The sequence below is a fragment of the Besnoitia besnoiti genome, chromosome XII (genome assembly GCF_002563875.1).
Source record: "Besnoitia besnoiti strain Bb-Ger1 chromosome XII, whole genome shotgun sequence".
NCBI lineage: Eukaryota > Apicomplexa > Conoidasida > Eucoccidiorida > Sarcocystidae > Besnoitia > Besnoitia besnoiti.
The window spans coordinates 1,378,967-1,403,882 of NC_042367.1; the positions used below are offsets into that span (position 1 = coordinate 1,378,967).

General features: G+C 63.0%; 3 protein-coding genes across 3 annotated transcripts; 2 read left to right on the forward strand and 1 right to left on the reverse strand.

The window, feature by feature from the left end:
- Positions 1–211: 211 nt before the first annotated feature.
- On the forward strand, positions 212–2,473 carry BESB_023960 (SRP40, C-terminal domain-containing protein; the record flags this gene model as incomplete). Its single annotated transcript, XM_029361098.1, has 4 exons — positions 212–325; positions 827–1,067; positions 1,373–1,510; positions 2,217–2,473. The coding sequence occupies 4 exons, from the start codon at positions 212–214 to the stop codon at positions 2,471–2,473; spliced, it is 750 nt and encodes a 249-aa protein (XP_029215913.1).
- A 685-nt stretch (positions 2,474–3,158) lies between these two features.
- Positions 3,159–6,923, reverse strand: BESB_023970 (HAD hydrolase, family IIA protein; the record flags this gene model as incomplete). The annotated part of the gene is made up of 4 exons (XM_029361099.1): positions 3,159–3,463; positions 4,133–4,250; positions 5,056–5,312; positions 6,359–6,923. 4 exons carry the CDS (start codon positions 6,921–6,923, stop codon positions 3,159–3,161), a joined length of 1,245 nt encoding a protein of 414 aa, XP_029215914.1.
- Positions 6,924–11,077: 4,154 nt separating this feature from the next.
- Positions 11,078–24,733, forward strand: BESB_023980 (uncharacterized protein; the record flags this gene model as incomplete). The annotated part of the gene is made up of 5 exons (XM_029361100.1): positions 11,078–18,669; positions 18,833–20,569; positions 21,078–21,663; positions 22,125–22,981; positions 23,311–24,733. The coding sequence occupies 5 exons, from the start codon at positions 11,078–11,080 to the stop codon at positions 24,731–24,733; spliced, it is 12,195 nt and encodes a 4,064-aa protein (XP_029215915.1).
- Positions 24,734–24,916: the final 183 nt, after the last annotated feature.

The window sequence follows — 24,916 nt, forward strand, 5'->3', positions numbered from 1 at the left end:
TCCCCTCTTTTCTCTCAAGCGTCGCCTTCCACGTGGCGCCTTCCTCTGCGGAACCTCGTTTTTGCCTCTCCTCTGGCGCCGTCTGCTGCGTCTGTCTCGGCTCCGCCTGTCCCCCCGCCCCCCCCCCTCCACCCCCACCCGGTGACCCGCCGAACCGGCGTTTGAAAGTATCCTCTTCTTGTGGAGACAGTTTTTGCTTCGTTTGGACACTATGGCTGAGAAGAGCGCGAGTCACGGAACTCTGCTGCTCTCCGTCGTCTCTTTTCTTGAGTCTCTCGGCCTGAGAAAGGCCGCGAAGGCGCTGAGAAAAGAGGCTTCCGCTCAGGTAGGTTCCTTCGAGAGCGCTTCAAAGTCGAGAGACTCACAGCTTTTTCTTGCTGCACGCACATCCGCAAAGTCCTCCGCCCCCACGCGTGTCGTTTGCTCTCGGAGGATGTCGCGGTAGAAGGTCATAAAGAGGCGCGTCTCCCGCCTATCTCTTCAGCTGTTTGTTGAGAGAGACAAAGGAAAAACAAAGCAGCCTTTTTTCTTCCTCAGTGACTCCTCTCAGGTGTGGCACGAGCGATGTGCAACACAGGAGCCTATGCTCACGCATATAGATACACATATATATGTATGTGTGTATGTATATAACATATATGTATATATATATGTGCGTTGTTCAGCTTTGTCTTTGTCTCCCCGGGACTGCGCACCTCTCTCCAGTTCTCCTTCAGTCTCTCGTTTCCTTCGTCGTCGCTGTCTCCCTGGCGCGCGCTGGTTGCAGGCTGCCGCCACCGTCTCGCAGGAAGCTCGTTCTAGTGCGCATTTTTTTTTTATTTTTCAGATGCTCGCGGGTGAGGAGGAGCTGTTCCCGGGCGAGACGCTGCCGGAAGTCGTGGCTGCAGGGCTTGCTGGCGAGAAGAAGAAGAAAAAGCGCCAGCGCGAGGTGCCGGTCGAGGAGGCGAGCGACGCCGCGCCTGCCGCCGAGGAACCCAAGAAGAAAAAGAAGGGACAAAAAGAGAAAAAGCGAGCCAAGGCCGCAGCTCAGGCAGCTGAAGAGGAACAAGAGGAAGACAAAGAGCCAGGTATGACACGGCAGCCGCGTTTTCGTTGTGGACGTCTCGCGGCTTTCGTATGGTTCTCCGTCGCCGTCGCGAGCTCGGGACGAGGCGCATGACGTGCTGCAGATGCGCCACGTGCGGAGGGGCGGGCGGGAAAAGAGAGAGAGGAAGCGAACAGACTCGCAGGAAAGAAGCAAGGTCTCCCTGAGACCTAGGAGCGTGTGGGTGCCTGTCCGCTTTCTCTTTTTCATTTAGCCCGGCGTGTGCGCTCGTCGCTTTTTCTACGCCAGATTTCGCGCATTTCGTGCTGCGTCTGTGTCGCTTCTCAGAGAGTTCACCGCCGAAGAAGACCGTGAAGGACGAAGAGGAGAAGGAGAGCGACGAGGACTGCGCAAATGGGAGTGACGTGCACACCGACACCGCCTACGAAGGCAAGAGCAAGAAGGGAAAGTCACAGAAACAGTCCTGTAAGTGCGCTCCCGTTCAATTTGTTTCTTTCGCGCTCACGGCCGCCTAGGAAACGCAACCTGTCGCATCTAAGACGCCTAAACTCTCCGAGTAACTTTTTGTTGGGCTCGACGGCCCTGGAGCCACGCACGTGCATTTCCAACTTTTCTACATATCATATATATATATATATATTGAGTCACATATTGCCTCAGCGTATCGTGTCTGTCGTGGAGATCACGTTGGCATACGTGATATGCCTTTCTTGTGAGCACGTTTTATGTGTGCGAACGCGTTCGTTGGTGCTGCGACGGCAGCAGCCTCTCCCGTCTTTTTGACCTCGCGACCCTTAATCTCTCTGTCACCATATGTATCTATCATATAAATAAGTCTAGCTGTCTATCCATCTATCTATAAATACCTATACCTATATATTTGTCATATATATATATATATATATATATATATCTTTCTGTCTACCTTTATATATCTATATATCTATGTATGTGTAGCTGTCTACCTATAGATAGATAGATCTGTATATATCTATAATGACATATCTATCGATCGTGTATATATATATATATATGTTCTCTCTGCCTATATATATGTATACGTGTATTTGTGTGTGTGTATGTGTGTTTATGACTGGTTAGTGGATGTACGCGTGTGCCTTGACGCGCGCGAGGGACTGTAGACCGGAGTTTTTTTCCTTTTTCTGTGCAGCTGTGACGCAGCGCTTCAAGCGCATCGACGAGTCGAAGTGGGTCGGCGCGATCAAGAAGGAGGATCTGAAGGACAATTCGTTTTGGAACAAGAAAGACGACTCCTTCGCGGTGAAGGCCGCGCAAGATTTGGGCAAAGTCCGCGGCAGAGACTTCCGCCACGAAAAGACCAAAAAGAAGCGCGCGAGCTGGCGCGGCTGCGGCGAGATCCCCATGGGGGTCAACTCCATCCAGTTCGAGTCCAGCGACGACGAGTAAACACGCGGACGCAGAAACTCTAGACGGGTGTATGCATGTGTGTATGCGCGTGCATGCATAGCCAGATACATACGTATATATATATGCATATATATGTATATATATATGCATATGTAGGTATGTGGTAGATGTACAGATCTGTATGCGCGTGCCTTTTCGCATGTGTGTGGTGTCGGCAGTTGCCAACCTTTCTGCATCCACAGACCTCTTTTCTTATTTCCGCAACGCTGCGTTTGTGTGGCTTTCTTTCATCTTTGGAGAGAGCGTCTCCCCTAGCGGACGAGGTCGCCGCCCGCCACGCACGCTGCGGGTCACCGGTGGCAGATATTTGCACGTTTCTCTGCGTCAGTCGCTCCGAGCGTCACTGAGAGAACGGAAGTCAAGTTAGACAAGTCACAAAATTCCCGGCGTCGAGACCGCCGTTCGTCTCCCGCGCTGCGATGGGCACGCGCCGGTGAGGCGCGCTTTCCCTCCGCAGAACTCAAGAATCCCTCTCAAGAAAGGACGCGCACACAAAACGTGAAAAGACAAGTCGACAGGCAGCGGGCTAGAGCACGCGTAGCCTTGCGCGTCTTGTCTCCACTCCAGCGTGTCCTGCGTCTTTTCGCGACGGCGTGCCCACGTGTGTCGCAGAACACGGGAAAGCTCTTTTTTACATTTCCTTATTTTTCATTTTCTCTTTTTTTCACTGCACGAGCTGCGCCGCGCTTGCGATGACGAAGTCGGGCACCACGTAGGGGGGCTCCGACTCGTCGGTCTCTTCTGGCGCGGCTGTCGTCAGTCGCCGCTTCTTTTTCCCCGCCGCGCCGTCAGCTGCGCCATTTGCAGCCTGCGTCGCGGCGTGCCGCATTTCGATGTTCTTCAGAAGCAGCGCGGGATCTGTCACGCCGGTCAGCGTCAAGACGCTGCGGACGCCCAGGCGCTCCGCGAAGCGAATGTCTGTGTCGAGTCTGTCGCCCACGAGGCACACACGATCGAGAGGCAGGTCGCCTGCAGAAGGCAAAAAATTGAAGAGTCACGCGCAGTCAGACGCGAAAACTGCCCGTGAAAAACCGTTATTCCACGCACGTGGGAAGAATGCTCCAGACGAAAAGAATGCATCCAATCGCAGATTACCCGGATTGTCTTTGTTGCCAATACATGGTGCCCAGTTGAGTCTATATCCGCCAAAGTTTTCACGAAGTAACGCGCTTGACGGCAAGACGCAGGACGGACGACCAAACGATGAAAAGAGAAGAAAGACAAACGAGTGCGCGGAGACACCTCGCAGCAGTAAAGGAGGTCTAAGGAGTAGAAGAGAGAGCAAAAAGCAGCACGCGCATCCAGAGTTTGTTAAAACTCGTAAAAATCTTACATCATCAGGTACTCAGAATCCTTTTCCAGAACTACTGCACGTATTAACAAACGTATTATTGAATGACATACGTGAAAAGTTTTGACTTCAAGATTAGGAAAAATTCGCAGAAAAACTACATTCGGACTGCCTTCAGCAATTTTAGCAAATGTATCGTATCACTGAAAGGGGGTTTTTCGCAGTGCTAGCATCCAGACGCCTCCACGCCTTCAGCGCGCCTGCGCTGCGTGCCCGAGTTCCCCTTTTCTCTTGATTTTTCTATTTCCCCTCCGCCGTTCGTCTTCTTCCTCGCAGGTGCTTCTTACCTAGAATGTGTCTGAGCAGATACTCGCGGAGGATTCGCGAGGGCTTGCCTGCGACTTCGGGCTTGGTCGCCGTCGCCGCCTCGACGGCTGCGACCATCGCGCCGGCGCCCGCCCAGACCTAAAAGACCAAAAACACGCAAAAATGAAAAAACTCGACCCAAGCCAGAGAAGGAACCTGCGCAGCCGCCACGGAGACGCCCTCCCCAAGGGCCCGCGGGGGAACGGAGGAAACCGAAGACCGCCAGCCACGCCTCAGAGAGAGTCGCGCAGAAACAGATGCATGCAGAGATCCAGCGGACAGAGAGAGTGAAGTGTGCGTCGCCGCACGCGCGCAGAGAAGCAACCGCTACAGAGGCACACGCGGAAAGCCGAGAGTGTGCGTAGATAGGATGTAACGCGAGGATCGCCGCACAGCAGGCTGATGACGTTTGAAACGCTCCAGGAAAGAACAACAGGCTCGTGCGCAGCTACGCAAACAGGTCGGGGAAAGGAGGGAAAACTGAAACGAGGCGGCGCAGACGCCGTCCCCCCCCCCCCCTCCATCCACCCGCCGTCCCGAGAGAGAGAAGGGCGTGGAGCACAAGGCGGGGCTCTACCGAGGAGACCGGACTTAAAAATTGGCGACATCCTAGTCTCTAGAATACTGAAGACGCACGCTCTCAAAGCACCGGAGGCCAGGTGATCTATAGAGTATAGCGGGAAACCACGATCGCGCAGAAGCCAATCAAGCAGCTCAAAAGACACCGCCGGGTCCACTGGAGGTTGCCTCAGGTGCGACTGGAGGGCCTTCCGCCTCCGGGGCGGCCCCGCGTGAGGCCTCGGCTGCGTCAGCTGCGCCAGCTGCGCGATGTATCAAGAGACACTCGCGCGCGGAAGGGCTCCAGCGAGCGCCGCAGCGCGCGTCGTGGAGAGAAGACACTCACCTGCGTCGGCGTGAAATTGCCGAGGGGGTCGCGATTGGTCGCGAGGAAGAAGGCTTTGTTTTCGTTGATGCAGAGCTGCGCGTACTGCAACTTGTAGTAGTTGAAAGAGCGATCCAGACCGACGACGACGGCGCCCACGTCCCGGCTGAAAACACACGCAGAGACACTTTTTCGATTTCTTCCCCTTCCAGCGGAGACCCCAGCGCCGCGGCCTCCGCCTCGCGCGCCTGCGCAGACACTTCGACACGAAGAAGAGGCTGCAGCGGAGCGCAGGCAAGAGGCGCTGCACAACGCGAGAGAAGAGGCGAAGAGGCGAAAGCCGCGGAGAGAAAATGGCGAACGCGTAGGACCAAGCTAGACGGCGAAACAGCGGCGAAAAAGCGCAGGAGGCGAAGGCGGCTGAAGAGGGCGAGGACAATCAAGACAAAAAGCGACGGCAGACCAGCGGAAAAGGCAGCCGACAGATCAGAGAACGTGCCAATCATGTTTCGGGAGAGGAAAAAAGAAAAGGTGCGGGAAACGGGGATGGAAAGTGCCTTGCCTGTAATCGACGGCGAGGTTTTTGTTGGTCTGGTAGTCGAGGAACTTCTCGTTTTCTGCGAACACGCCATGCAGAAAAATGCCGTTTCAGTCCCCCGATGCACTCTCTCAACTGCCGAATGGATAGAAAGATTTGCGAAGAAACAGACGCCTCTGCACGGAGTTGAGACGCACGCGGTCTCACCTCATCGCTCGTTGACAGGCAGCTCGAGCCGCCATATATAGCCACACAGAATACCGCGCAGACATATGCTTCGACGCTTAACAGATAGAGATTCGAAGACCTATATATATATATATATATATATATATATATATATATATGTATAAATATATTCGTGTGCGCACAGGCGCACATAAATATACATACATATAAACACATATATATATACATATATACGTATGTATGAGGTAAGTACAGGAGTGGTTATCTGGCGCGAAGCGAGATCCGCTCTGTTTGGCTGCAGCGAGGCAGCCGAAAATAACATTGGTATTTGCACAGAATAGATGGGGACAGATTTGCAGTATCTCCGAACTCCTCTCTGCTCTAGAAGACAAGGGATCAGGCTGGTACGGAGTACTCGCCGCCACACAGTAAACGCAACCGCCGCATGACGGAGGAGCATTTACACGTTCGGCAGCGTCTTTGAAGATATCTCGCGCGGGAAGGACTTGCGCGAGCAGACCTGAGCCCCAGGAGCCCGCAAGCGGGGGAGACAACAAACACGCGTGCCCAGAAGAGCCACGCCCGCGTGGCAGGTACCTGAAGGCCCCCCGATGGTTTTGAATCCGTGGTTCTGTAGCTCCTCCACGAGTCCTGCCTCGCCGATGACGTAGACGAGCTCTCGTGCAGTGGCGGGTTCGGTGGCCTTCGCGCGCGCGGCGCGGCGCTGCTGCAGGTACCACGCAGCGACGACGGCGCTGCAGACGACTTGGTCTTCCTCTGCGCGCACGCCGAGTGCCTCGAGCTTCTTCAGAAACCCCTTCCGCGTCTTGGTGCTGTTGTTGGTCAGGAAGTATATCTTCTTCCGCACGCGCTCCGCGCCGTCTGCTGCTTGCTCGTTCCCCGGCTCGCCCGCGAAGGCGTCGAGAAGCGCGCGGACACCGGGAAGCAGCTTGTCTCCGTGCCACAACACGCCGTCGCAGTCGAAGAGAAGGACATCCACGCTCGCCAAAAAATCCGCACTCGTCTGCCGCGTCCCCACGTGAACGCCCTCCTTCACCGCAAACTCCGTGCAACCCGAGGCCGTCGGCACGATGAGGCAAGGCAAAGAAGAACGAGAAGAGAGAGGAGAAGAAGAAGCGGGAGGAGGAGACGGGTGCGGCATCTTGGAGTGGGCGAGGCCCGGGTTCGAGCCGGGGAGAGAGAGGGAAGCAGAAGAGAAAGGCCGAACCGGAGACCGGTGCGAGAAAGAGGAAGACCGATCCGAGAGAGAGGGAGGAAAACGCAGCAGACGGGCGGCGGCGCGACGGCTGGAAAGAGGCGAGGAGAACGGGCGATCAGGGAGAAGCCGAGGGGCGCCGAGAGAGACTGGAAGCGAAGGAGACGCAGCGGAGAACAAGCGGAAACACGGCGGAAGGGCATCAGCTCTCATAGCGCGCAGAGTAGCAGACGTAGAACGAGGCAGCGCGCCGAAGCGAAGGAGACGAGAGGCCAGAGGACGCAGACTGAAAGGCGAAAACAGCAAACGAAACGCGAGAGGCGCGGAGGAGGACGCGCCAAAGAAGTTGAAGACGAGCGGGACGCTAAGAAGAAGTCGAGGCAATTTGATAAAGCGGCGCCAGTGCGCCTTGAGGAGAAGAGGAGCCAAGGCGCGAAGAGAGACAGCGTCTGGAAACACGGGAAGGCCGAGGAGCGAGCAACTCGCTGCAGAGGCCAGCGACAAGTCAAGCGCAGACTGATCGGAGGAAAAGCAAATAGAGGCTGCCGAGGCCCAGAGAGACAAACGTGTGCAACTTTGCTGCGAGGAGGACGAGAGAGAGAGTCAACAAGCTGTTAATCCTCCCCCTCAACTCAGACTGCCCTTCCGCACTGCCACGGAGAGACCGCTTGAGGGTTTAGAGTTGGAAAAGTCAGTTTTCTTTCTCAAGAAAGGAACAAATGCTTTTCACAGAGAGCGGATCGACGGTGCGTCCTGTGCGGGAGCGGGAGCGCTTCGCAGCGTCAGCCGCGCTAGTTGCATGCTGCGGAAGCGCATGTCTTGGTGTGCGCGCTACTGGGCATGCCGCGTCTCGCACTTCCCTTCGAAAAGGTCCCGTCGCCCGCAAGCAAGGAGATAGAGAAAAGGCGGAAACGACAAACACAGAAGCACACTTACGCATCCACACCGATGTTTCTGACTCACATGAGCTTTTTTTCACGTGGGATCGCTCGAGATTGCCAAAGGTGGAGGCCTGCGCCTTCTTGTGTCTCTAGCTACACAAGAATGTAGTTACGTATTGCTTTAGTCATGTGTAGCCAGATAGCTACATAGATATAAAGAGAGTTCTAGATGCACAGCAAATGCAGATGTGTGTGAATACAAAGAGCCAGAATACGGGATGGTAAAACACGCTATCGCCAGAGTACACAGAATCGAAGAAAACGAGTGAGTGTCGGCTAAATCCATAGAGGAGGGTGGCGCGCCCAGGACAGGAGGTGGAAAGCGAGGCCGGATTCGAGAGACGGCAGGAGTACTCAGCTTCAGGGAGAAGAACTAGCTTCTCCGAGAGTCAGGGGCAGAGAGGGACAAGAGGGAAGCAGCATGTGGGAAGAATGTGCATTTTCGTGCGAACGGATCGAGCTACGGCGCCTCCGGTCTCGAGGAAGTTGATGAGAATCCTTAACGAGCTGAAAAGCCAATTTCCCGATTCCTCAAAAGCCCCGAGGAACGCTTGGAGACATTTTAAATCTAAAAAACAGTTTTAACAGCGAGGAGGCAATTTCTATCCTATAGAAATACATATAAACATATTTAAAAAAAAACTATTTAGTAGAACTTTGTGTTGAAGGTAAATTATTGATATCTGGTAATTTGAGTAGTATTCCAAAACTCTTGCTGGCTGCGCTGGGAGGGAGGAAGCATCTTATTATAGAAGCGGGGAGAGTCAGGCGTCGATGGGTCGGAATAAAAGTTGGTGTAGCAGCACAGAGCGACTCACTCTTCCTTTTTTCTTCCTATGTGCCTCATTCCTAGCAGCGAGAAAGAGACGAGGCCCGGAGACCAGGCGAGAGCTGGGAAGCCCAAGTGAGAGGGAGCAAAAGAGGAGGCTTCCAGCCTGGAACTCTTGCCGTTGGCGTGTCGAGGAACGTGTCTGCTGCGCAGAAGAACTGCGCTGAGACGCGGACAAGGGCAGGTAGAGTGCGATCAACCTAAGCAACGTTGGAGCGCTCTTCGATGCGTTATCTTCGCTCTACCTATTCTTTCTGAAGGATTAATACTGAAGAACCTTTGGTTTAACGCTGCTTACAAACAACCGGTTTTTAAATGGGATTCCTTCTTGGATTTACATTAAATGGGATTCCTTCTTGGATTTACAGTCAAGACTGCCTGGCGCAAAACTGCAAAAGGACTACGAATTCTGCTTTCTGCTTCCTGAGAAATCTCCCAAAAGCCACGTCTGCGGTTTCGTAGCGGGCAAGCGCCCTGGTGACCCCGAGGAGACAAGCTCTCTCCTCGTGCAACCGGATGTCGCTCTCCCGTACCACAAACGAGCCTGAAAAGAGAACCCTCCTCGCCGCTACGGTCACTGTAGGACAGAAAGAGGCACATCTGCCCTTTGACAGGTGCGTATGGGCTTCAGGCCGTCGGGAGAGCGCCTCCACTGCTTCACTGTGCACGCCTGTGTCTGCCTACATGGGCGCTCCAATCGCGCGCGTATCGACAGCGAGAGAGAACTTCTGCCCGCATGCTCAAAGGTGGCTGAGACTAGCGGTGATATTCTGTAGACGCTAACTTCCCGCATAACTAGACATACTTATCCAGCCTGAGATCGGCGAGTGGACCCACCCCCCCTCCCGCCGCCGCCCCAGGGTCTCCGTCCAGGGTCTCCGTCCTCGCCGGCAAAACATCACGAGCCAACAGTCTGCCACGCCTCACACGTGGGCGCAAACACCAGCACCAGGTGCTGCAGCTCGCATCGGAGGAGACACTCTCTCCTTGCAAGCTGTGCCGTGTGCGCTGGGCGGTCAGCTGTCGCGCCGGCGTCGCCCTTTTCGCCTTTAAAAATCATCAGAACATGGCTGCACGGGCCTGAAGGCGCAGCGAGGCAGGGGAGAGGACAGAACCTAAACCCTACAACGGATAAAAGAGGCGAGAAGAAGAGGGGGGGGCGTCGGGTGGGCGTCTAAGAAGGAAGGTCTCCCTGGAAGGGGCGTTCTCCAGTTTGCACGTCTCATGGCAACGCCGCAGCAGCCGCTAAAGCCTCGTTCCTCTGCTGCTTCACAAGCCGTGTGATCCCTCTCCAACGAGGCTTCTTTCTCAAGAGCGAGCTGGCGGAAGCCCCGCAGGAAGAGAAAAGAGAAAGCGGGAGACAGGCCGCGGCGAGGTGTACCTGCTACACCCTCCTGGCTCGCTGTATCTCGCGCGAGCATTTGCGTCGTTCGTTTCTCGCTTCGAAGAAACGGGGTTTTCTCTCTCCTTCTGCCTTGAAATCGGCAGGCCCTCAAAAGTTCGCGCGAGCACACGGAATGAGAGCGAAGCGAGGCAACGAACGCGTCCGCTAGCGTCTTTTCTCCTCTCGGAGTTGTCTTCTGTTTGCTCCTCGCTCATGCGCGCGGTGTCTTGGCGCGGACAGCGAGCTCTCGCTCTCGCGCACATGTCGGGGGCTAGTCAGCCGAACAAATTGATCAAAGTCCTTTTTTCTCCTCTCTCTCCTCGGGACAGCAGCCAGAACTCTTTATTATTCCGGCTTTTGGAAAACCGCGAGAGAAGCGCGTCATGCCCGTCTCGTCGGCCGCTCTCACGCGCATGTCGAGTGTTTTCTCTCTTCTTGCGGAAGTGGTCAGTGAGGTGTCTCACCATGGTTTTGTCAAGAGTTTCTGCTCCCTAGGGGTTTTCAGCACGCAAATCGTTTTCCGCTTGGGTCTCTTGTCCTGTCTCTAGCGTTTTTCCTTCATTTTTCGCGGGGTCTTCAGAGGTCGCCGGCGCCCGCTGCGACACGGTAGAGAAGCCTCGTCGTCCTGTCCCTCCGCTTTTCTTCTTCTATCTCTCTCTCTCTCTCTGCGAGGTTCTCTTTCCTTCTCCACTGTGCTTCAGAAGGTGGAAGCACGCCGAGCAACAAAGGCCGAATTCGCCTTGCAGCGGCGTCTTTACTCAAGCAACCTGAGCCAAGCATGAGGAAGCTGAGACGGCTTTGAATTCTCAGAGAGCGAGCGACGAAAGACGAAGAAACGCTTTTCTTTCCTTCGAGTGCTTACGTCTCGCCTCTCTCTGGGCGTGTCCGTCTTCCGGCGCGTTCAGTTTCTCCATGTTTTCAATGTTTTTCCCTCGCGCGAAGAGAGATGGAAATCGCTTCGGCAGTGCGGCCTTCGTCCGGGGGCGGCGGGGGAGAAGACGAGCCGAGCGCCCCTGTCTCCCTCTGCGTTGAACGTGGCTCTGCGGAGGCACCTACAGACCCGAAAAAACGCCGCCACGCCACCAAATCTAGCGAAAGGGCTGCATCAGGCGGAGTATTCCCTCCCTCTGTTCGTGCCGCACACGCACACTCCGTCTATGCGGCTCGTCGTGAGACTTCGAGGCCGCTTCTGAAGCAATTGGATTTCCACGCGGCTTCCTCGACTCCGGATTTCGCAGGTTGCGTCTTCACTCGTCTTTCGCAGCCAGCAGTTTTGCAACTGGAAGCTGCCCGCCTGTCGCGTATCCGGTCGCTTTTGTCTTCTTCCCTCGAGCTCCTGCCCTCCTCTTCTTCCCCTTTTTCTCTCGCCGCCTCTTCACTCGTCGCGCCGTATCGCCCGACGCCGGTCTCTGCGTGCTTTCTCCTCTGTGCGGCCGCGTCGTGTCTTCCCTCTCCTTCGCAGCCGGCGCGGCGGCGCGCGGAGGCCGCAGCGGGCGTCGCGGCGCTTCCGATCTTTCTCCTTGCACTGCGCGACGCGCAGGACCTGCTCAGTCAACCCCCCGCGTCTCCGCTCCGCGCGGCGGCTGCGTGGAGGCGGCACTTCCGCCGGCTCGCGCAGCCCCCGCGGTGTCCGCGCGAGGCGCCCGAGGGCGAAGAGAGATGGGAAGACGCCTCTCTGGTCGCGCGTCTGCCGCCGCGCGCGTGGAACGTCGAATGGCGGCGGCGGAGACACGCCGCTGGCCGCGCCCTCTGCGCGCTTCTGCAGGCGCTCGTGACGGCGAGGGCGCGGCGCACCGCGGACGGCGCGCCGCGCGGAGGGAACTTGCCCGCGCAGCGCGAGAAGACAGAGGACGAAGTGCTGCGCGCGCTCTACGAGGCAGCCGTCGTTTCGATTCGCGAAGGCCGCCGACGCGCAGCGGAAACCTCACAGGAAGCGGCAGGTCGCGAGGAAGAAGAGACGGATGTCGAGGGACTCGGCGACGACGTGGCGGCGATGCCAGTCGAAGACGGCCAGGACGCCGAGGCCGGTCCCTCGCCATCCGCGGGCGCGCCAGCGGCCTCGCTCGCCACCTCGCTGTTTGCGCAGTTTCGCGAGGTCGCTGAGCTGCGCGCGTCGCGGTGTCGAGCGGAGGGGCTGCGAAGGCGGACAGGCTGCCGGGGCGAAGGCCGCGCGGCAGGAAGCCCAGTCCTCGCCGTTCTTTCCTCCGCGGAAGACGCGCTCGTCTCCGCCGAGGAGCTCTCTCTCGCTGTCGGCGCGTCGCGCGGAGCCAGCATGCCGCCGGCCGCAGCCTGCGAGGAAGCGGAGACGAGCCGAGCGGGCGCACATCTCGATCTGAGGGGGGCAGCGGGAGGCGCAGCGAAGAGGGAGAGAGAGGAGAGGCAGCGCGCCGCGCTGCCTCCGCCGGTGCCCTTCAGATCCTGCGGCCGCAAGCAGCTCGTCGCGCGAGGCGCCGGCTGGGAGCAGCCCGCGGCGAGGAGCTTGGCGCTTGTGGACTTTCAGCTGCACTCGCTGTCCGCGGAGTCGCCCGTGGCGTCTCTGCCTCTCGCTTGTTCCCGCTGCGCGGCGGCTTCCGCAGACGCAGCCGACGCCGGTCCGCGAGCGGGCGGCGCCTCCTGCTGTCTCCTCGGGTCGGGATCGCCAGGCGTTCGAGGGCAGGAAGCAGATCTGGCGGGAGGCAACCCCTCGCGGGGGGAGAGCGACAGTCGCTGCTTTCGGGTTGTGCTTCACCTGGATCCTGACACCCTGGGCTTGGTCGGTGCGGCCGCAGAGGAGGCGCAGGGAGACGAAGAAGCTGCAGAAGGCGCCGCCACGATGCCGCCGCTGCACGCGGTCCTGGGGGAGCTCCTTCCGCGCGCCGTGTGGTCGATGAAGCGCGGGGAGGTCGCCGTCTTCTCCCTGCCGCTGCCGCGTCTCGCGGGCCTCCTTCCCAGCGCCGCGGCAGATGCGAAGAGAAGCGCGCTGCTGTCGGCACTCTCCGCTCCCGCGCCCCCCGACGGCACGCCTCTCGCGTCGTGCGTCCTCCCTCTCATCTTCTCGCTCCGCCTCGTCGATTTTGTTTCACTGCGACCCCCGCGAAGCAAACTGGCGCCCGCGCCGCCCTCCCCGGGGTCGTCGCCCTCCTCAGAGGCGCGCGCGGAGACGGCTGTCGCGCCAGCGTTCGCCGGCGAGGTTGAGCAAGTCGCACAGGCCGTGCTGGAGGTGGCTCGCAGCAACCGGGAGCTTCTGCGAGTTTCAGAAGATTTTGAAAGGTTCGTCGCGGCAGTCCTTCACCTCCTCGTCGACCCCCGCGCACAGGCGAGCCGCGTGCTGCTCCGCCTCATCCGCGGGTCGTGTGCTGCGGAAAAACTGGCGCCAGAAGACAGCGAGGAGGACGGAGGCGTGCAGTGCCTCGTTGGAGACGCCTCAGGCTTCCGCAGCGAGGCAGAGGCGCAGCTCGCGCGGGCGCTGATCGACAAAGCGCTGGCGCAGTCCGCGGCGCCGCAGGCAGCCGAAGAAGGCGAGGAAGAAGGAGAGCGGCAGAGGGAGAAGGAGGAGACAGAGGAGAAGAAGGAGGGCGGCGAGCTCCAGTGGGGCTCGCAGGAACTCACGCGTTCTAGCGGCCCGCGCTCTTCGGATTTCTCTTGCAGGGGGCGTGCGGGGGCGGGCGCGGGCAGCTCGCGGCGCGCACTTTCGCGGCCGCGGCGCCTGCTGTCGCGGTTGTCCTTCTCCGGCGCTTCAAGCGCCTCGCCAGCGTCTTCCTCTCCCCAAGCTCTGCGAGGCGACCGGAGCACAGGCGCGGCGGCGGCCCGAGCGCTGGACGCTGGGGACGGCGGCGGAGGGGAAGACGAGGCGAAGGAGCGCGGCAAGCGAGCGCTGTCGCTTCTGCGCGCGACGCTCAAGTCGCCGCTGTGGCGGCTGCGGCAGACGGCGTCGGTGCCTTGCACCCCTGCCCACCGCGCGAGCGGCGACGACGAGGGCGGAGGAGAGGGCGCTGGCGAGGCGCCGGTTGGGGCGGCGCCAGGCACTCGACTGGAGGGCGACGCCGCGAAGAGAGGCGGCACGTCGCGGTCCGCGGAGCCTCCGGCGCCGCCCCTCCGCCCGCGCCGCGCGGAGGAGGCGTCCAGCAGCCGCGAGGCGTCTGTTGAGGGCTCGCGGCCTCAGAGCGTCGGGGGGGAGGCGGAGCTCGCGGCGGTGCCCTCTCGCGCGGACATGGCGGCGCTGCAGAAGAGTCTGTATGCGCGCCGCGTCCTGACGCAGTCAGGGAGCCCTTTCACGGAGGACGCCGACGAAGAGGTGCGTGCACGCGTCGAGAGCCTGTTCGCGAGCGGCGTGGTGATCCAGGGGATCTACTTCCAAGTCGTCCACTCCGAGGCCGTGTGGAGGAGTCTCCATCGGGAGCGCCAGGCCGCGCGAGCGGCGCTCTACCGCTTCGCGGACGCTCCCTGTCCGCCTCTCTTTCTGCTCGCCGAAATGTCCGCGCTTCGCCTCTTCGCAGCGCCGCTGCAGCAGGAGGCGCTGCTTCCCGTCCTCCTCAGGGTCAGCGGCCAGGCGTCGGCTAGCTGCGCGGAGGCCGCTCCCGCGCAGTCTCCGCTCCGCGCCGTTGAGTTCGGGCTCGAGCGGGCGCGCAGACCGTCGCCCTGCGGCGCCAGTCTCTTCGTCGACGCTTGCGGAGGCGGGCGCGGAGAAGGCCAGGGTGCGGAGTGCGCGCGAGGCAGCGACGCAGCGCAGGCGAGTCGTGCGGCTCTCTTCTACGCGTGTGCGTCGTCGCGGCCGCCACCATCCGCGACGACTCCGCTACTCGTGTGCTGGACTGCGGAGGCTGAGGACGCGAAGGTGCGCGACACAGAGGAGAGCGCGGAAGACGGGTACGACGAAGCAGAGAGGCGCGCAGCGGCCGCGGCGACGTGTCGCGCCCTGGGCCTCTCTGAAGACTTCGTGGAGGTATCTGTTTTCTCCAGCGCAGAGAGCGCACTCTCGTCTGCTTCCTCGCCGTTCTGGAGCCTCCTGGAGGCGCACGCCGGGTTCGATTCCTTCGCGCCGCTTGCGGGTGACGAGGCAGACGCGGAGGGCAACGGAGGACGCAGGCGCCCGTCGCAGGGCCTTTGGAGCGTCTCTGGCGTACCGTGTCGCGTGTGGCTCGTGGCGCGGCGCGGCGGCGGGAAAAAGCTTCACCCGACGCTGAAAGGCTCGCTGAACGCGGCGGAGGGTGGCGCAGATCCTCCCTCAGAGCTTCTCGGCTTCCTCGTTCTGCCGCTCGCGCTGGCGGAGCGCAGGCCAGGTGCGGCTGCGGCAGCCGACTTGCTCGCGACGCGGAAGCGCGTCCGCGAGGTGGAAGGCGTGCTGCTGAGCGAAGAAAGCGGCGCAGTCGCGCACTCGCAGAGTCTCCGCGCTGTGCTGCATGCGCGCCAGCTGCCTGTGTCGGTCGGCGAGTGTCTCTTGCTGAACGACTTGCTCGCGGCTCTCGAAGGCGAGAGCCCTCGAGGCGAAGGAGGCGACGGCGACGAGGCGTGGGAGGCTTTCCGTCGCGACGTGGTGTGCAGCCGCGCGCGGCGTGCGCGCGAATTGGTTGAGTTGGTCGTTGCAGATCTCTGGGGAGCGGCCGTGAAGCGCGCCCTCCGGCGTCGCGCCTCCTCCGCCTCGAGTTTTGCGTCGTTCGCGGCGGACGTGTCTGTCGCGACGGCGTGGCTCTTTGGCGGCGGCGCCAGGGACGCGGCTGTGCAGGCCGCTTCAGGCGCTCCTTGCTCTCCCGTCAAGCGCGCGGTCGTCTTCTCGCTGGTGGTCGAGTTGTTCCGCGTCTGCGCCGCGAGGAGGCCGCTGCAGAGGCGGTTCCCCGTGCTCCTCTCGTTCGTCATCGCCTTCGACTTCTCGCCCTTCTCCGTCGCGCTGCGCCGCGCCCTCGCGTACCACTTGGGGCTCGCGGTGCCCGCCGCGACCGCGCCGGCGCCGGCGCGCGGCGACCGCCGGCCTCTGTCGCGCCGCAGGCGCCTGCGGCTGCAGCTCGAGGCGCTCCGCGCGGGCCGCGCGCCGGGCTGGAGGTGTGCGCTGCTCTCCGAGGCGCGCGGAGACGCGGGCGCGAGGGGCGACGGCCGGGGCGAGAGGGCGTGCAGCGGACGCCGAGAGGGCGGGGAAGGCGAGCAGCCGCGCGTCTGGCTGCGGCCGCGTCTGAAGGCGCTCCTCGGCGCGGAAGACGTGGCCTGCTTCGCGCTCTCCGCCGGCGAGCTGTCGCTAACTACCCTTCGCGCGGCGAGCGAAGGCCGCGAGGAGGAAGCGAGCGGGGAGGTGCTGCAGAGCGGCGAGGCGCAGCCGGCGTCACTGCTCTCGCTGCTGCAGCACGACGTCGCGTTCTCTGCGCCGCCCGCTGAGCTGTGCATGCCGTCCCGAGCCGCGCTGGACGCCTTCGCGGCCTCGGCGTGCGCCGTCGTGGAGGCGCGTCGCGGCAGCGAGGGGACCGGCGCAGGATGGGCGAGAGAGCGAAGCGGCGAGAGAGAGGAAAATGGAGACTGCGGCGCGGACAAGAACGACGTCCTGGAGGTGCCCATGCTGGCGGAGACTGTCGTTCACTCGCTTCCGCGCTCGCTGCGCGCGGCGGCCGCGACGCAGCTGCTTCTTCGCGCTCTGGTTTCTTCAGCGGGCGCGAGTGCGGCTGGCGACTGCGAGTCCGCCAGCGCACATGAGGAGAGCGGGAAGAGTACAGAGACGCAATCGAAGGACAAGCAGCGCGGCGGCGGGTCGGCCTCACCGCCGCCACTCGTCCCGCTCGGCGTCAACCCAGGGGGGATGCCGGCCCTCGCGGACAGGCACCTGATTCAGTTTCTGCTGCTCGCCGTTGTGCAGTTCGATTGCTGGCGAGGCTACCTGCCTGAGGCGCGAGACGAGAAGCGCCGCACGCGATCTCAGCGGAGCGCCGCGGCTGCCCACGAGAGCGGCGGCAGGACGCACGCAGCTGCGGCGTCTTCCCCGTCGTCCTCCTCGTCGGGCGGCGCGGTGTTGAGAGGCGCGGAGAAGCGGAATCAGGAGCACCTGTTTGTTGCGCTCGTGTCCAGCGTCGAGAATCTGCTGGTGTCTGTACACTGCAGCTTGGAGCTTCAGATTCCCCTGCTGCTCGCGCAAGGGCTCAATCGCCTGCAGCGCGGCTTCCTCGCGTCCGCCACTCTGCGGCTGATGAAGGCGACTGACCTCTTCGAGGATCTCTGCGGGTCGCTCTCCTGGGATCCCGAGCCGCGCGCCGTCGCGGCGGCCGAATCGCCGCGCGCCGTCGCTGCCGGACTGGAGGCGGCGGAAAGTGGGTGTGCGAGGGCGCATCCGCTGATGCTCCTTCCGGTGTGGACGCTGCTTCTTCTATCGTACTGCGGTGCGGTCACGCCGTCGGTCGCTTCTCAAGTTCTAGAGCTGGCAGGGGGATCGGCGCGCCCGTCCCCCGGGGCGGCGCTCTTCCCGTCGCTGCCTGCGGGTGTGCGCGAGGCCGACTTTGTCACTGCATGCATCGCAATCTTCTCAGATCTGTTTCGCACTCTCCGCCTCCAATTTCCGTCGTGTCCGCTCCCCGCTGGGCCGCCGCACCTCCTCCCCGTGGCTCTCCCGTTCTCTCCGCAGCTCACCATCGACCGGCGCTGCCTGGCAGTGCCGCCTGCCGCGGCGCCCGCCGAGCAGACAGCAGGAGGCAAGTTGCAGTCGGTGACGAACATCTTCCCCGCCCGCGCGCGAGACGGAGAAGGCCCAGAACCGGCGGGGCCCTCGCAGAACAACTCCACGAGAAAAATCACCTGCGACTCGCCCTTCGCCTCGTCCTCCGCAGGCGACGGTGTACCTACACCCGAGGAAGGGTCGGAAGCGCTCCGGCTCTTCGGATGTACGTACACCCCAAAGTTCCCCGACGCGGAGCACTGCCACCTGCCGGCAGATGCGGCTCTTTCGGCGCAGCAGGTGTCTGCGATTCTCCTCTTCAACCTCCGCCGTCTCCAGCCGCTGCTGTCTCTCTGGCTTCCAAGTCTGGCGCTCAGCGCGGCCCGCGGAGACGACGGCAGCGCAGCTGCAGCGGCCTTCGGCGCCTCAATCGCCCTGAACCTCCTCGCTACGGAGTCCGCTCCTCCTCGCCTTTCTCCGTCGCCGTCGCCGCTTTCGACCGTGCCGCTGTCTTCTGCGTCTTCGCGTTCGCGCGCGGGCGACGAGACGGCCGCGAGCAAGAGAAGCGCAAGCGCTGCTCCGTGGGCGCCGGCCTCTCAGTCGCTCGTCCTGCTGCCGGCAGTCTACGTCGAGAGCGCGAGCCGCGGCCGCAGTTTCGCGGCTCTTCTCGCGTATGCGCCCTCGGATCGCGGCTGCGGAACGCGCGACGAAGCACTGCTGGCATACAAGCGCGAGTTGCGCAGATTTCTCGACGAGAATGACGGGTTCCTCGCGCGCTGGTGGGGTTCTCAGAGCCGCGCCAGCTCGCGGGTCTTCGCCTGCGGCAGCAACGAGGCGGGCGCTCTCGGCCTCGGGCGCGCGGCCTTCTTCCCCTTCGATCCGATTCTGCAGGAGCCGCAGAACGACCTCGAGTTGGAGAGGGGAATCGACCTCTGGTAAGTCCTCCGTCTCTCGTCAAAAAGCGCGGCGGTCCATGTAGGGTTTAGGGCGTCGAGTCGGCTGCCTTTCACGCTACCTCTGCCGCGGCGACGCGCGGCGGCCGCGCGCGGCTTGTCTCACGCGCCCTGCCCCCGGATGTCTTTCTCTTTTCTTCTGCAGGTGGACTCCACACCCTCAGCGAATCTGCGCGCTGCCGCCAGACGTCCAGCATCTCGCCGGCGGCGCGTCGCACTGCGCGGCCGTCACCTCAGCGGGCTGTCTGTACACCTGGGGCTCGAACGCCGCCGGGCAGTGCGGAGTCTCGGCGCCGTCCGCGGGCGCGGGGCCTCGAGGGGCCTGCGGGTCTCGTGCCCGCTGGCAGCGGGACTGGGCTGACGTCCGCCGCGGAGAGCATCTGCCGCGCACTGGAGCTTTCTCGTGGTTCGCCTTCGCAGAGGCTCGCCACGGCGAGTCGACCGACGCCGGCAGCGACGCGGAGGGCAAGGCGGAACGCGGGGACGAGGAGATGGACTTTACTCAGTCTGTGCTGAATCTCCCGGTGCGCGTCGACGTGTACAGCGAGGAGGAAAGCCGCGGAGAGGAGGGACGCGACGACTCGCGCGATGGAGCCGGCGCGGAGGACTCGCCGGCGTTCTGCCGGCTGCAGCCTTCGCCGCGGATCGCCTTCGCGCTCGTGGCCTGCGGCGCAGACTTCACAGCTGCGGTGAGCACCGCGGGGTGTCTGTACACCTGGGGCTCGAACACCTGCGGCGTGCTGGGTCTGGGAGACACGCGCCGGCGCTCGACGCCCTGCCTCGTTCCGCCCAGCAAGTTCGCGGCCGCGGGCCTCGCTGCCTCTTTCGCGGCCTCCTCCTCCTCTTCCGCTTCTTCCTCCTCCTCTTCGTCGCCTCCCCTCTCGGTCTGCAGTCTCGCAGGGGGACGCCGGCCGCGGGTGACGGCGGTGGCGTGCGGAAACAGCCACATGGGGGTCTTGGTGGACGCGGGAGGGGGGGCGCTGTTTCTTTGGGGCAGCAACTGGCGCTCGGAGTGCGCCTGCTGCCCACGCGAGGAGGAGGAGGCGGAGGGCGAGAGTCGACTGAGCAGCAGGGCGGAGGCGGCGGGTCGCGAGGAACTCCTCGAGCCGCGGGAAGTGTGCGTCTTGGAGCTCGCGCCGCTACGCGCGGACGCCCATCCCGTCTACGAGGCCGTCATGCGCTGGATGTTCATCGAGCCCGACAAAGGCTCCAAGCCCTCGACGGGGGAGAAGCGCGTCGCGCGGGTGCGGCCGGGTGTGCAGCTGCACGTGTGTTCCACGAAGAAGAGCTTCACGCTGCTCCTGCCGCCGCGGCGCCTCCCCGAGCTCCTGCAGGCAGTCGTCGCCGCCACGCAGGATCCCTCTGCCGCGGAAACTCTCCTGAAGTACCGCCTCGTCTTCTCGCTGCTCTCCTGCGGTTCTGCCCACACGCTCGCGCTGGGCGACATCGCCAAGGCGGCGCGCAGGCCTCGCGGCGCGGCGACGGCGGAGGAACTCAAGGAGACACAGGCGAAGCAAGCGGCGAGAGAGGGTGGCGGAGGCGGGGCGTCGCGCGGCCAGGGGGAAGCAGACGGGGTCTTTCGCGGCTTCCTGTACGCCTGGGGCGAAGACACCGGCAACTGCCTGGGTCTCGGGCGGCCGGCGGGCGCGCGCCCGCTGACCTGCCCCGCGCGGCTGCCTGTGGGGATCTTCGAGGGCGCCAGCGACCCGCAGGCTGCCGGAGGCGCAGGCGGCGGCCGCGGGACGCCCGCGCGAGATGACGGAGACGCGCCTCTCGCGCTGCGGCAGATCGCCGCGGGCGGGACCGCGAGTGGTGCTGTGGACGCGCACGACCGCCTCTGGCTCTGGGGCGACGTCAGCGGGATCTGTAGCGACTTCTTTCCGTAAGTTTTCAAGCCGCGACTGGCGCGGGGGTGGGGGGGGAGGGGGGGGCGGCAGTGTGCAGGCCTCGCGCCCCAATCATTCAGCATGTGTGTCTCGGTTTTCGCTCGAATGGCTGGTAGAACTGCCCGCGACTAGGCCGAATGGCCCCAGCGAAAAGGCGAAAAAACGCATGCATGCGTCTGCTCAGGCGCCCTTCGGCGCTTGCTTCGCGATGGCGTCTGGTTCGAGGTGTGGTGGCCGCAGCTGAGCAATGCGAAAGTCTAAGTCTCTTCTCCCTCCTCCGCCTGCGTGGGACTCCCTCTTTGACTCAGTACGTGCACCTAGCTGTGCGTGGCTCTCTGTGTTGTCTGCTCAAATCACCGTTTTCTCCGTCGCCCCCTGTCCGTGCCTCTAGTCGTGACTTGCGTCACTGCATGCGGAGATCCACGTGTGTCCAAGGCTCGCTGCGCAGGGCCGTTCGCTCTTGCCAAAAGCTACGTTTTGTCTCTTTCTGCATTCTCTGTTCAGCGCGCCGAAGGAACCTGAGAGGCTGAGTCCCTCGCTCTTCCTCGTCGAGGACCTGTCTCTGGGTGCGGGGACTTCGGGCGCGGTGACTGCGGCGCCGGACGACGAGGTCTTCCAGGGGCTGTTTGCCGAGCGAGAAGCGGCGGAGGCGGGGCCTGCGAACGGCGCTTCGGCCGCGCGCGGCAAGGTGCCGCTGCGCGTCTCCTCGATCCTGTTCCCCGTGGAGAGCTCCCGGCTCCTCGTCGTGACCCGCCAGGGGTGTCTGCTCGCGCTGGGCGACGCCTCTGGGCTCCAGCGACCTCACCAGGCGGTCTGCGGGGTCGCAGGTGTCTCCGCGCTCCGCAGGTTCTTGGCTCTCGAGGCGCCGGAAGGCGAGGAAGGGCGCAAGAGGCGGGAAGCGTGCGGCGAGGAGACGGAAAAAGGCAAAGCGGAGGACGGGGACGAAGCCGCGGACGAGGAGGTCGAGGGACAATTTCGCATGCGCGGAACTGCGACGGTGACGCCGAGATTCTGGATTGATAAAAGCAGAAGAGACAGACTGCGTGGCATCGGGCACGTCGTCCTCCCTGGCGGGCGGCAAGTCAACATGGTGAGCGCGAAAAAACACCTGAAACGGAGAAGACAGTCGCGAGTCCAGAGGATCGTGCACGCGAGAGAAATCAACCTTGAGGGCGCTGACCTTGCAAAGGGACGCGCCAGCGTATGCAGAAGAGAAAAAGACGGCAGCGCAGCAAGCGCCGAAAAAGACGCAAAAGAAGAGGAAGAGAAGGCAGAGGCGACGGCGCTTAGAAGCGCGGCGCGCGCACGGCCAAGTAGAAGAATTTTGTGGCGACTGCGCACGCAGGAAGGGGTTAACCGTGAGGACAGGGAAAAAGACCTCAACTGAATCTTCTGTGACATGTCTTGTCTCGAAAAAATTTGGGGGGACATTCTCTTAGCGCAGGCGAGAAAGCAACGCTAGTGGCGGACGTAGAGGCCAGGGAGGCGTGACAAAAACTGTGAACTGATTCCGAACTTTGCAGCGAACTTGTCTTGTTTCGTTTTTCGCAGATCGCAGGAGGCTCTGACTACACCGTGATTCTGACTTCCCCGCCGCCGTCTTCGCCTTCTGCCTTCCGGATGGCGTCTTCTCTCTGTCTCCCTCTTCTCGAGGCGAGCGAGGGGTCGCGACGGCCTCCGGCTGTCGCTCGCGCCTCCACCCTCCCCCGGAAGCATCTCCAGTCCTTACCAGTCGCGGATGGCGGCGCTCGTCCACCTGCACTCGCGGCCCGCGGGGCTCCCGCGGGTCCTGCGCCTCTCTCCCGGAGCGGTCTCTTTTCGGGCGCGTCGGGCTCGCTAGCTGGGCTCTTGTCTCCTCGGGCTCCGGTGCCAGTGCGCAGTGCCACGCCGGCGACGGGGCTTGCGTCGTGGCTGGACAGGTTCCGGGCGTCGCACTCGCCGCAGAAGTCGGCGACTTCTGCGGACGCCGCCGCTGCGCCGCCGCAGAGCGCCGCGCTTCATCCGCCTTCGTCTGCACTCGCGTCTTCTTCGTTCCTCCCGCGGCGCGGCGAACGAGGGGCGGCGGAGACAGAGGCGACCGCCACGGGTCCGCCCGTCCCGACTATGTCGCTCCCGAGCTTCCTCTCTAACGCGCGGACGTCGCTCGCCTCGCTCGTCTTGCCGCGCGCGGGCTTCCTGCTGACCGCCGGTCAGGACGACTCCAAGCCGGCACGAGGAGGCGCAAAGACAGCCGCGCCGGGGACGAACGCTGCAGGCGAGAGGCGCGACGGCGCCCAGCCTCGCCTCGCCGGGCGCGCCGAGACTGACGACGAACGGCGCGCCGCGGAGGCGCGCGCGCAGGCAGAAAAATTTCAAGAGGGCGTGCCGCCGGATGACCGCATGGTCGCGCTGCTGGAGGGCCTAGACAAGTGAGGCACAAAAACATCCGACGACAGGAGCTGCGGGAGAGGGGAGTTGCATGCGAGGCAGCCCCGAACAACAGAGTGAAAGCAACGCTGAACGAAAGGTCTCATGCACGCAGCTTCCTCCTGTTCTCCACTCTAACGTCGCTGTCGTTTTGGCCGTCTTTCATTGTGAAAGAACTTTTTTTCGTCTTGCATCCCGCCGCCGTCGCGTCTCAGGCCCTTTCCGCCCTTCGTTTTCTGCATTTTTCTTCGGGGTCCGTCGGTTTGATGTTTGGCGGCGCGCGGTTCTCCAAGTCTTCTTCGCTGCTTCTGCCTTTCTGGTTTGCTTGCAGAGGCTCGGGGCGGCTGTTTAGCTTTGTGAACAAAGTTCTTCAGCTGCCCTTCGCTTCCCCGGAGGAGAGCTCGAATCCGCCCTCGCACGCGCCGTCGCCTCTCGCCCGCGGCGCCTCCTACCGGCCTGCGCAGGGGGCTCGCGTCGTGTCGTCGTCCTCGTGCGTGGACGGCGCCGCGGCGGCCGCGCTGGTCTCTTCCCGCGCGCCGGCAACCGTGCGGTCTTCCTCGCCGTCGCCGCTCTCCTACGTCTGGCTGCAGCCGCCCAAAGTGCGCGAGCCCGCGCGGGACGCTCCCGAGGGGGGCGCCTCGGCGCCGCGGCACTCATCAGACTTCTCTGTGCTCTCTGTGGCCTCCTGGGCGCTGCGCGACGGCGAGGAGAGTCGCCAGGTCTCTGCCGAGCGCTTCGTCTCCTCGCTCTCCTTCGGGGACCCGAAAGAGGACGGCCGAGCTGTCCCTGCGCACGACGCGCGCAGCGCGGACGCCACGCGGCGGGGCGCCCTCGAGGAGGCGCGGCGCAAGCAGCTGTGGGCGGCGCAAGACCAACTGCGGCGCGCATGGTCGCGGCAGCAGCAGCAGCCCGCGCCGTACGCCTCCGCCTCGTTCACCTCAGCCGCCCCAGCCCCAGCCTCCTCCTTCGGCGCGCGGAGTGCGTACCCGACGACCCCCACGGCGTCCCCGGCCTTCGGACCCCCCCTCTCCGCGAGTCGCTCGCCAGCGACCGCGTGGACGCACGGGATGCACGCCGCCGCCGTCGGTCTGCGCGAGGGCGGCGACGATGACGCGTCGCGCGTCTGGCGGCCGCCTGTGCGGCAGACGACCTCCTTCACGGCGGCGCCTTACGCGTCGAGCGGCGGAGGAGGGTCAGGTGCGCTGGGCACCGCGAGCTACGCCTCTTCTGCGACGTACGCGGCGGCAGAGTCCAGCGCGCACGCGAGCGAAGTCCGCTACGTGTACCACGCAGGCGGGCGGGGAGGCGCGAGGCTCGAGGAGGCCTTCCATCCGCGCGGAAGCGGCGCCGCGGGCACCTGGAGCGCGGACGGGCACGTCCTCGCTCCCGCTGTTTCCGCCTCTAGCCTCCACACGAGCTTCGGAGCCGCCAGCGGTATGCGCGCGCCGCAGAGCGACGCGGCGGTCGCCGCGTCGCCCCTCCTCGGCGGAGACAGACTCCACTCGCTCCCCTACGCCGCGCAGGCTGCGGGTGCGCCGGCGGAGGAGTCGCCGGCGGTCTACGCGTTCTCCGCGCCGCGTCTGACCTCGTGGGCGCCCGCGGCCGCCGCCGCGTCCTCTGCGATGCCGCTGCCGCCTCGAGAGCCGCGGCTGGCAAGCAGCGGCGGCGTCTCCGGCTCGCAGGGGTACTACGGCGGCGCGGCGTGGACTGCAGGCGCGCCGCAGTCGCTCTCCTTTCAGTACACAACTCGATGAAGGACTTGAACGACGGAGTCACCAGAGTTCTTTGGATTAAAAAGTGCAGCGAGCCGACGGACTCGAACCCGTGACGCGATCCCACCCGCGAGGCGAGGAGAGCGCAGAGAGGAGCTCGGAACATGTGGAAACGCGGGAGACACGACGAGGGTGGCGATGGCGACTGCGGGGCTGCGCGAGTCA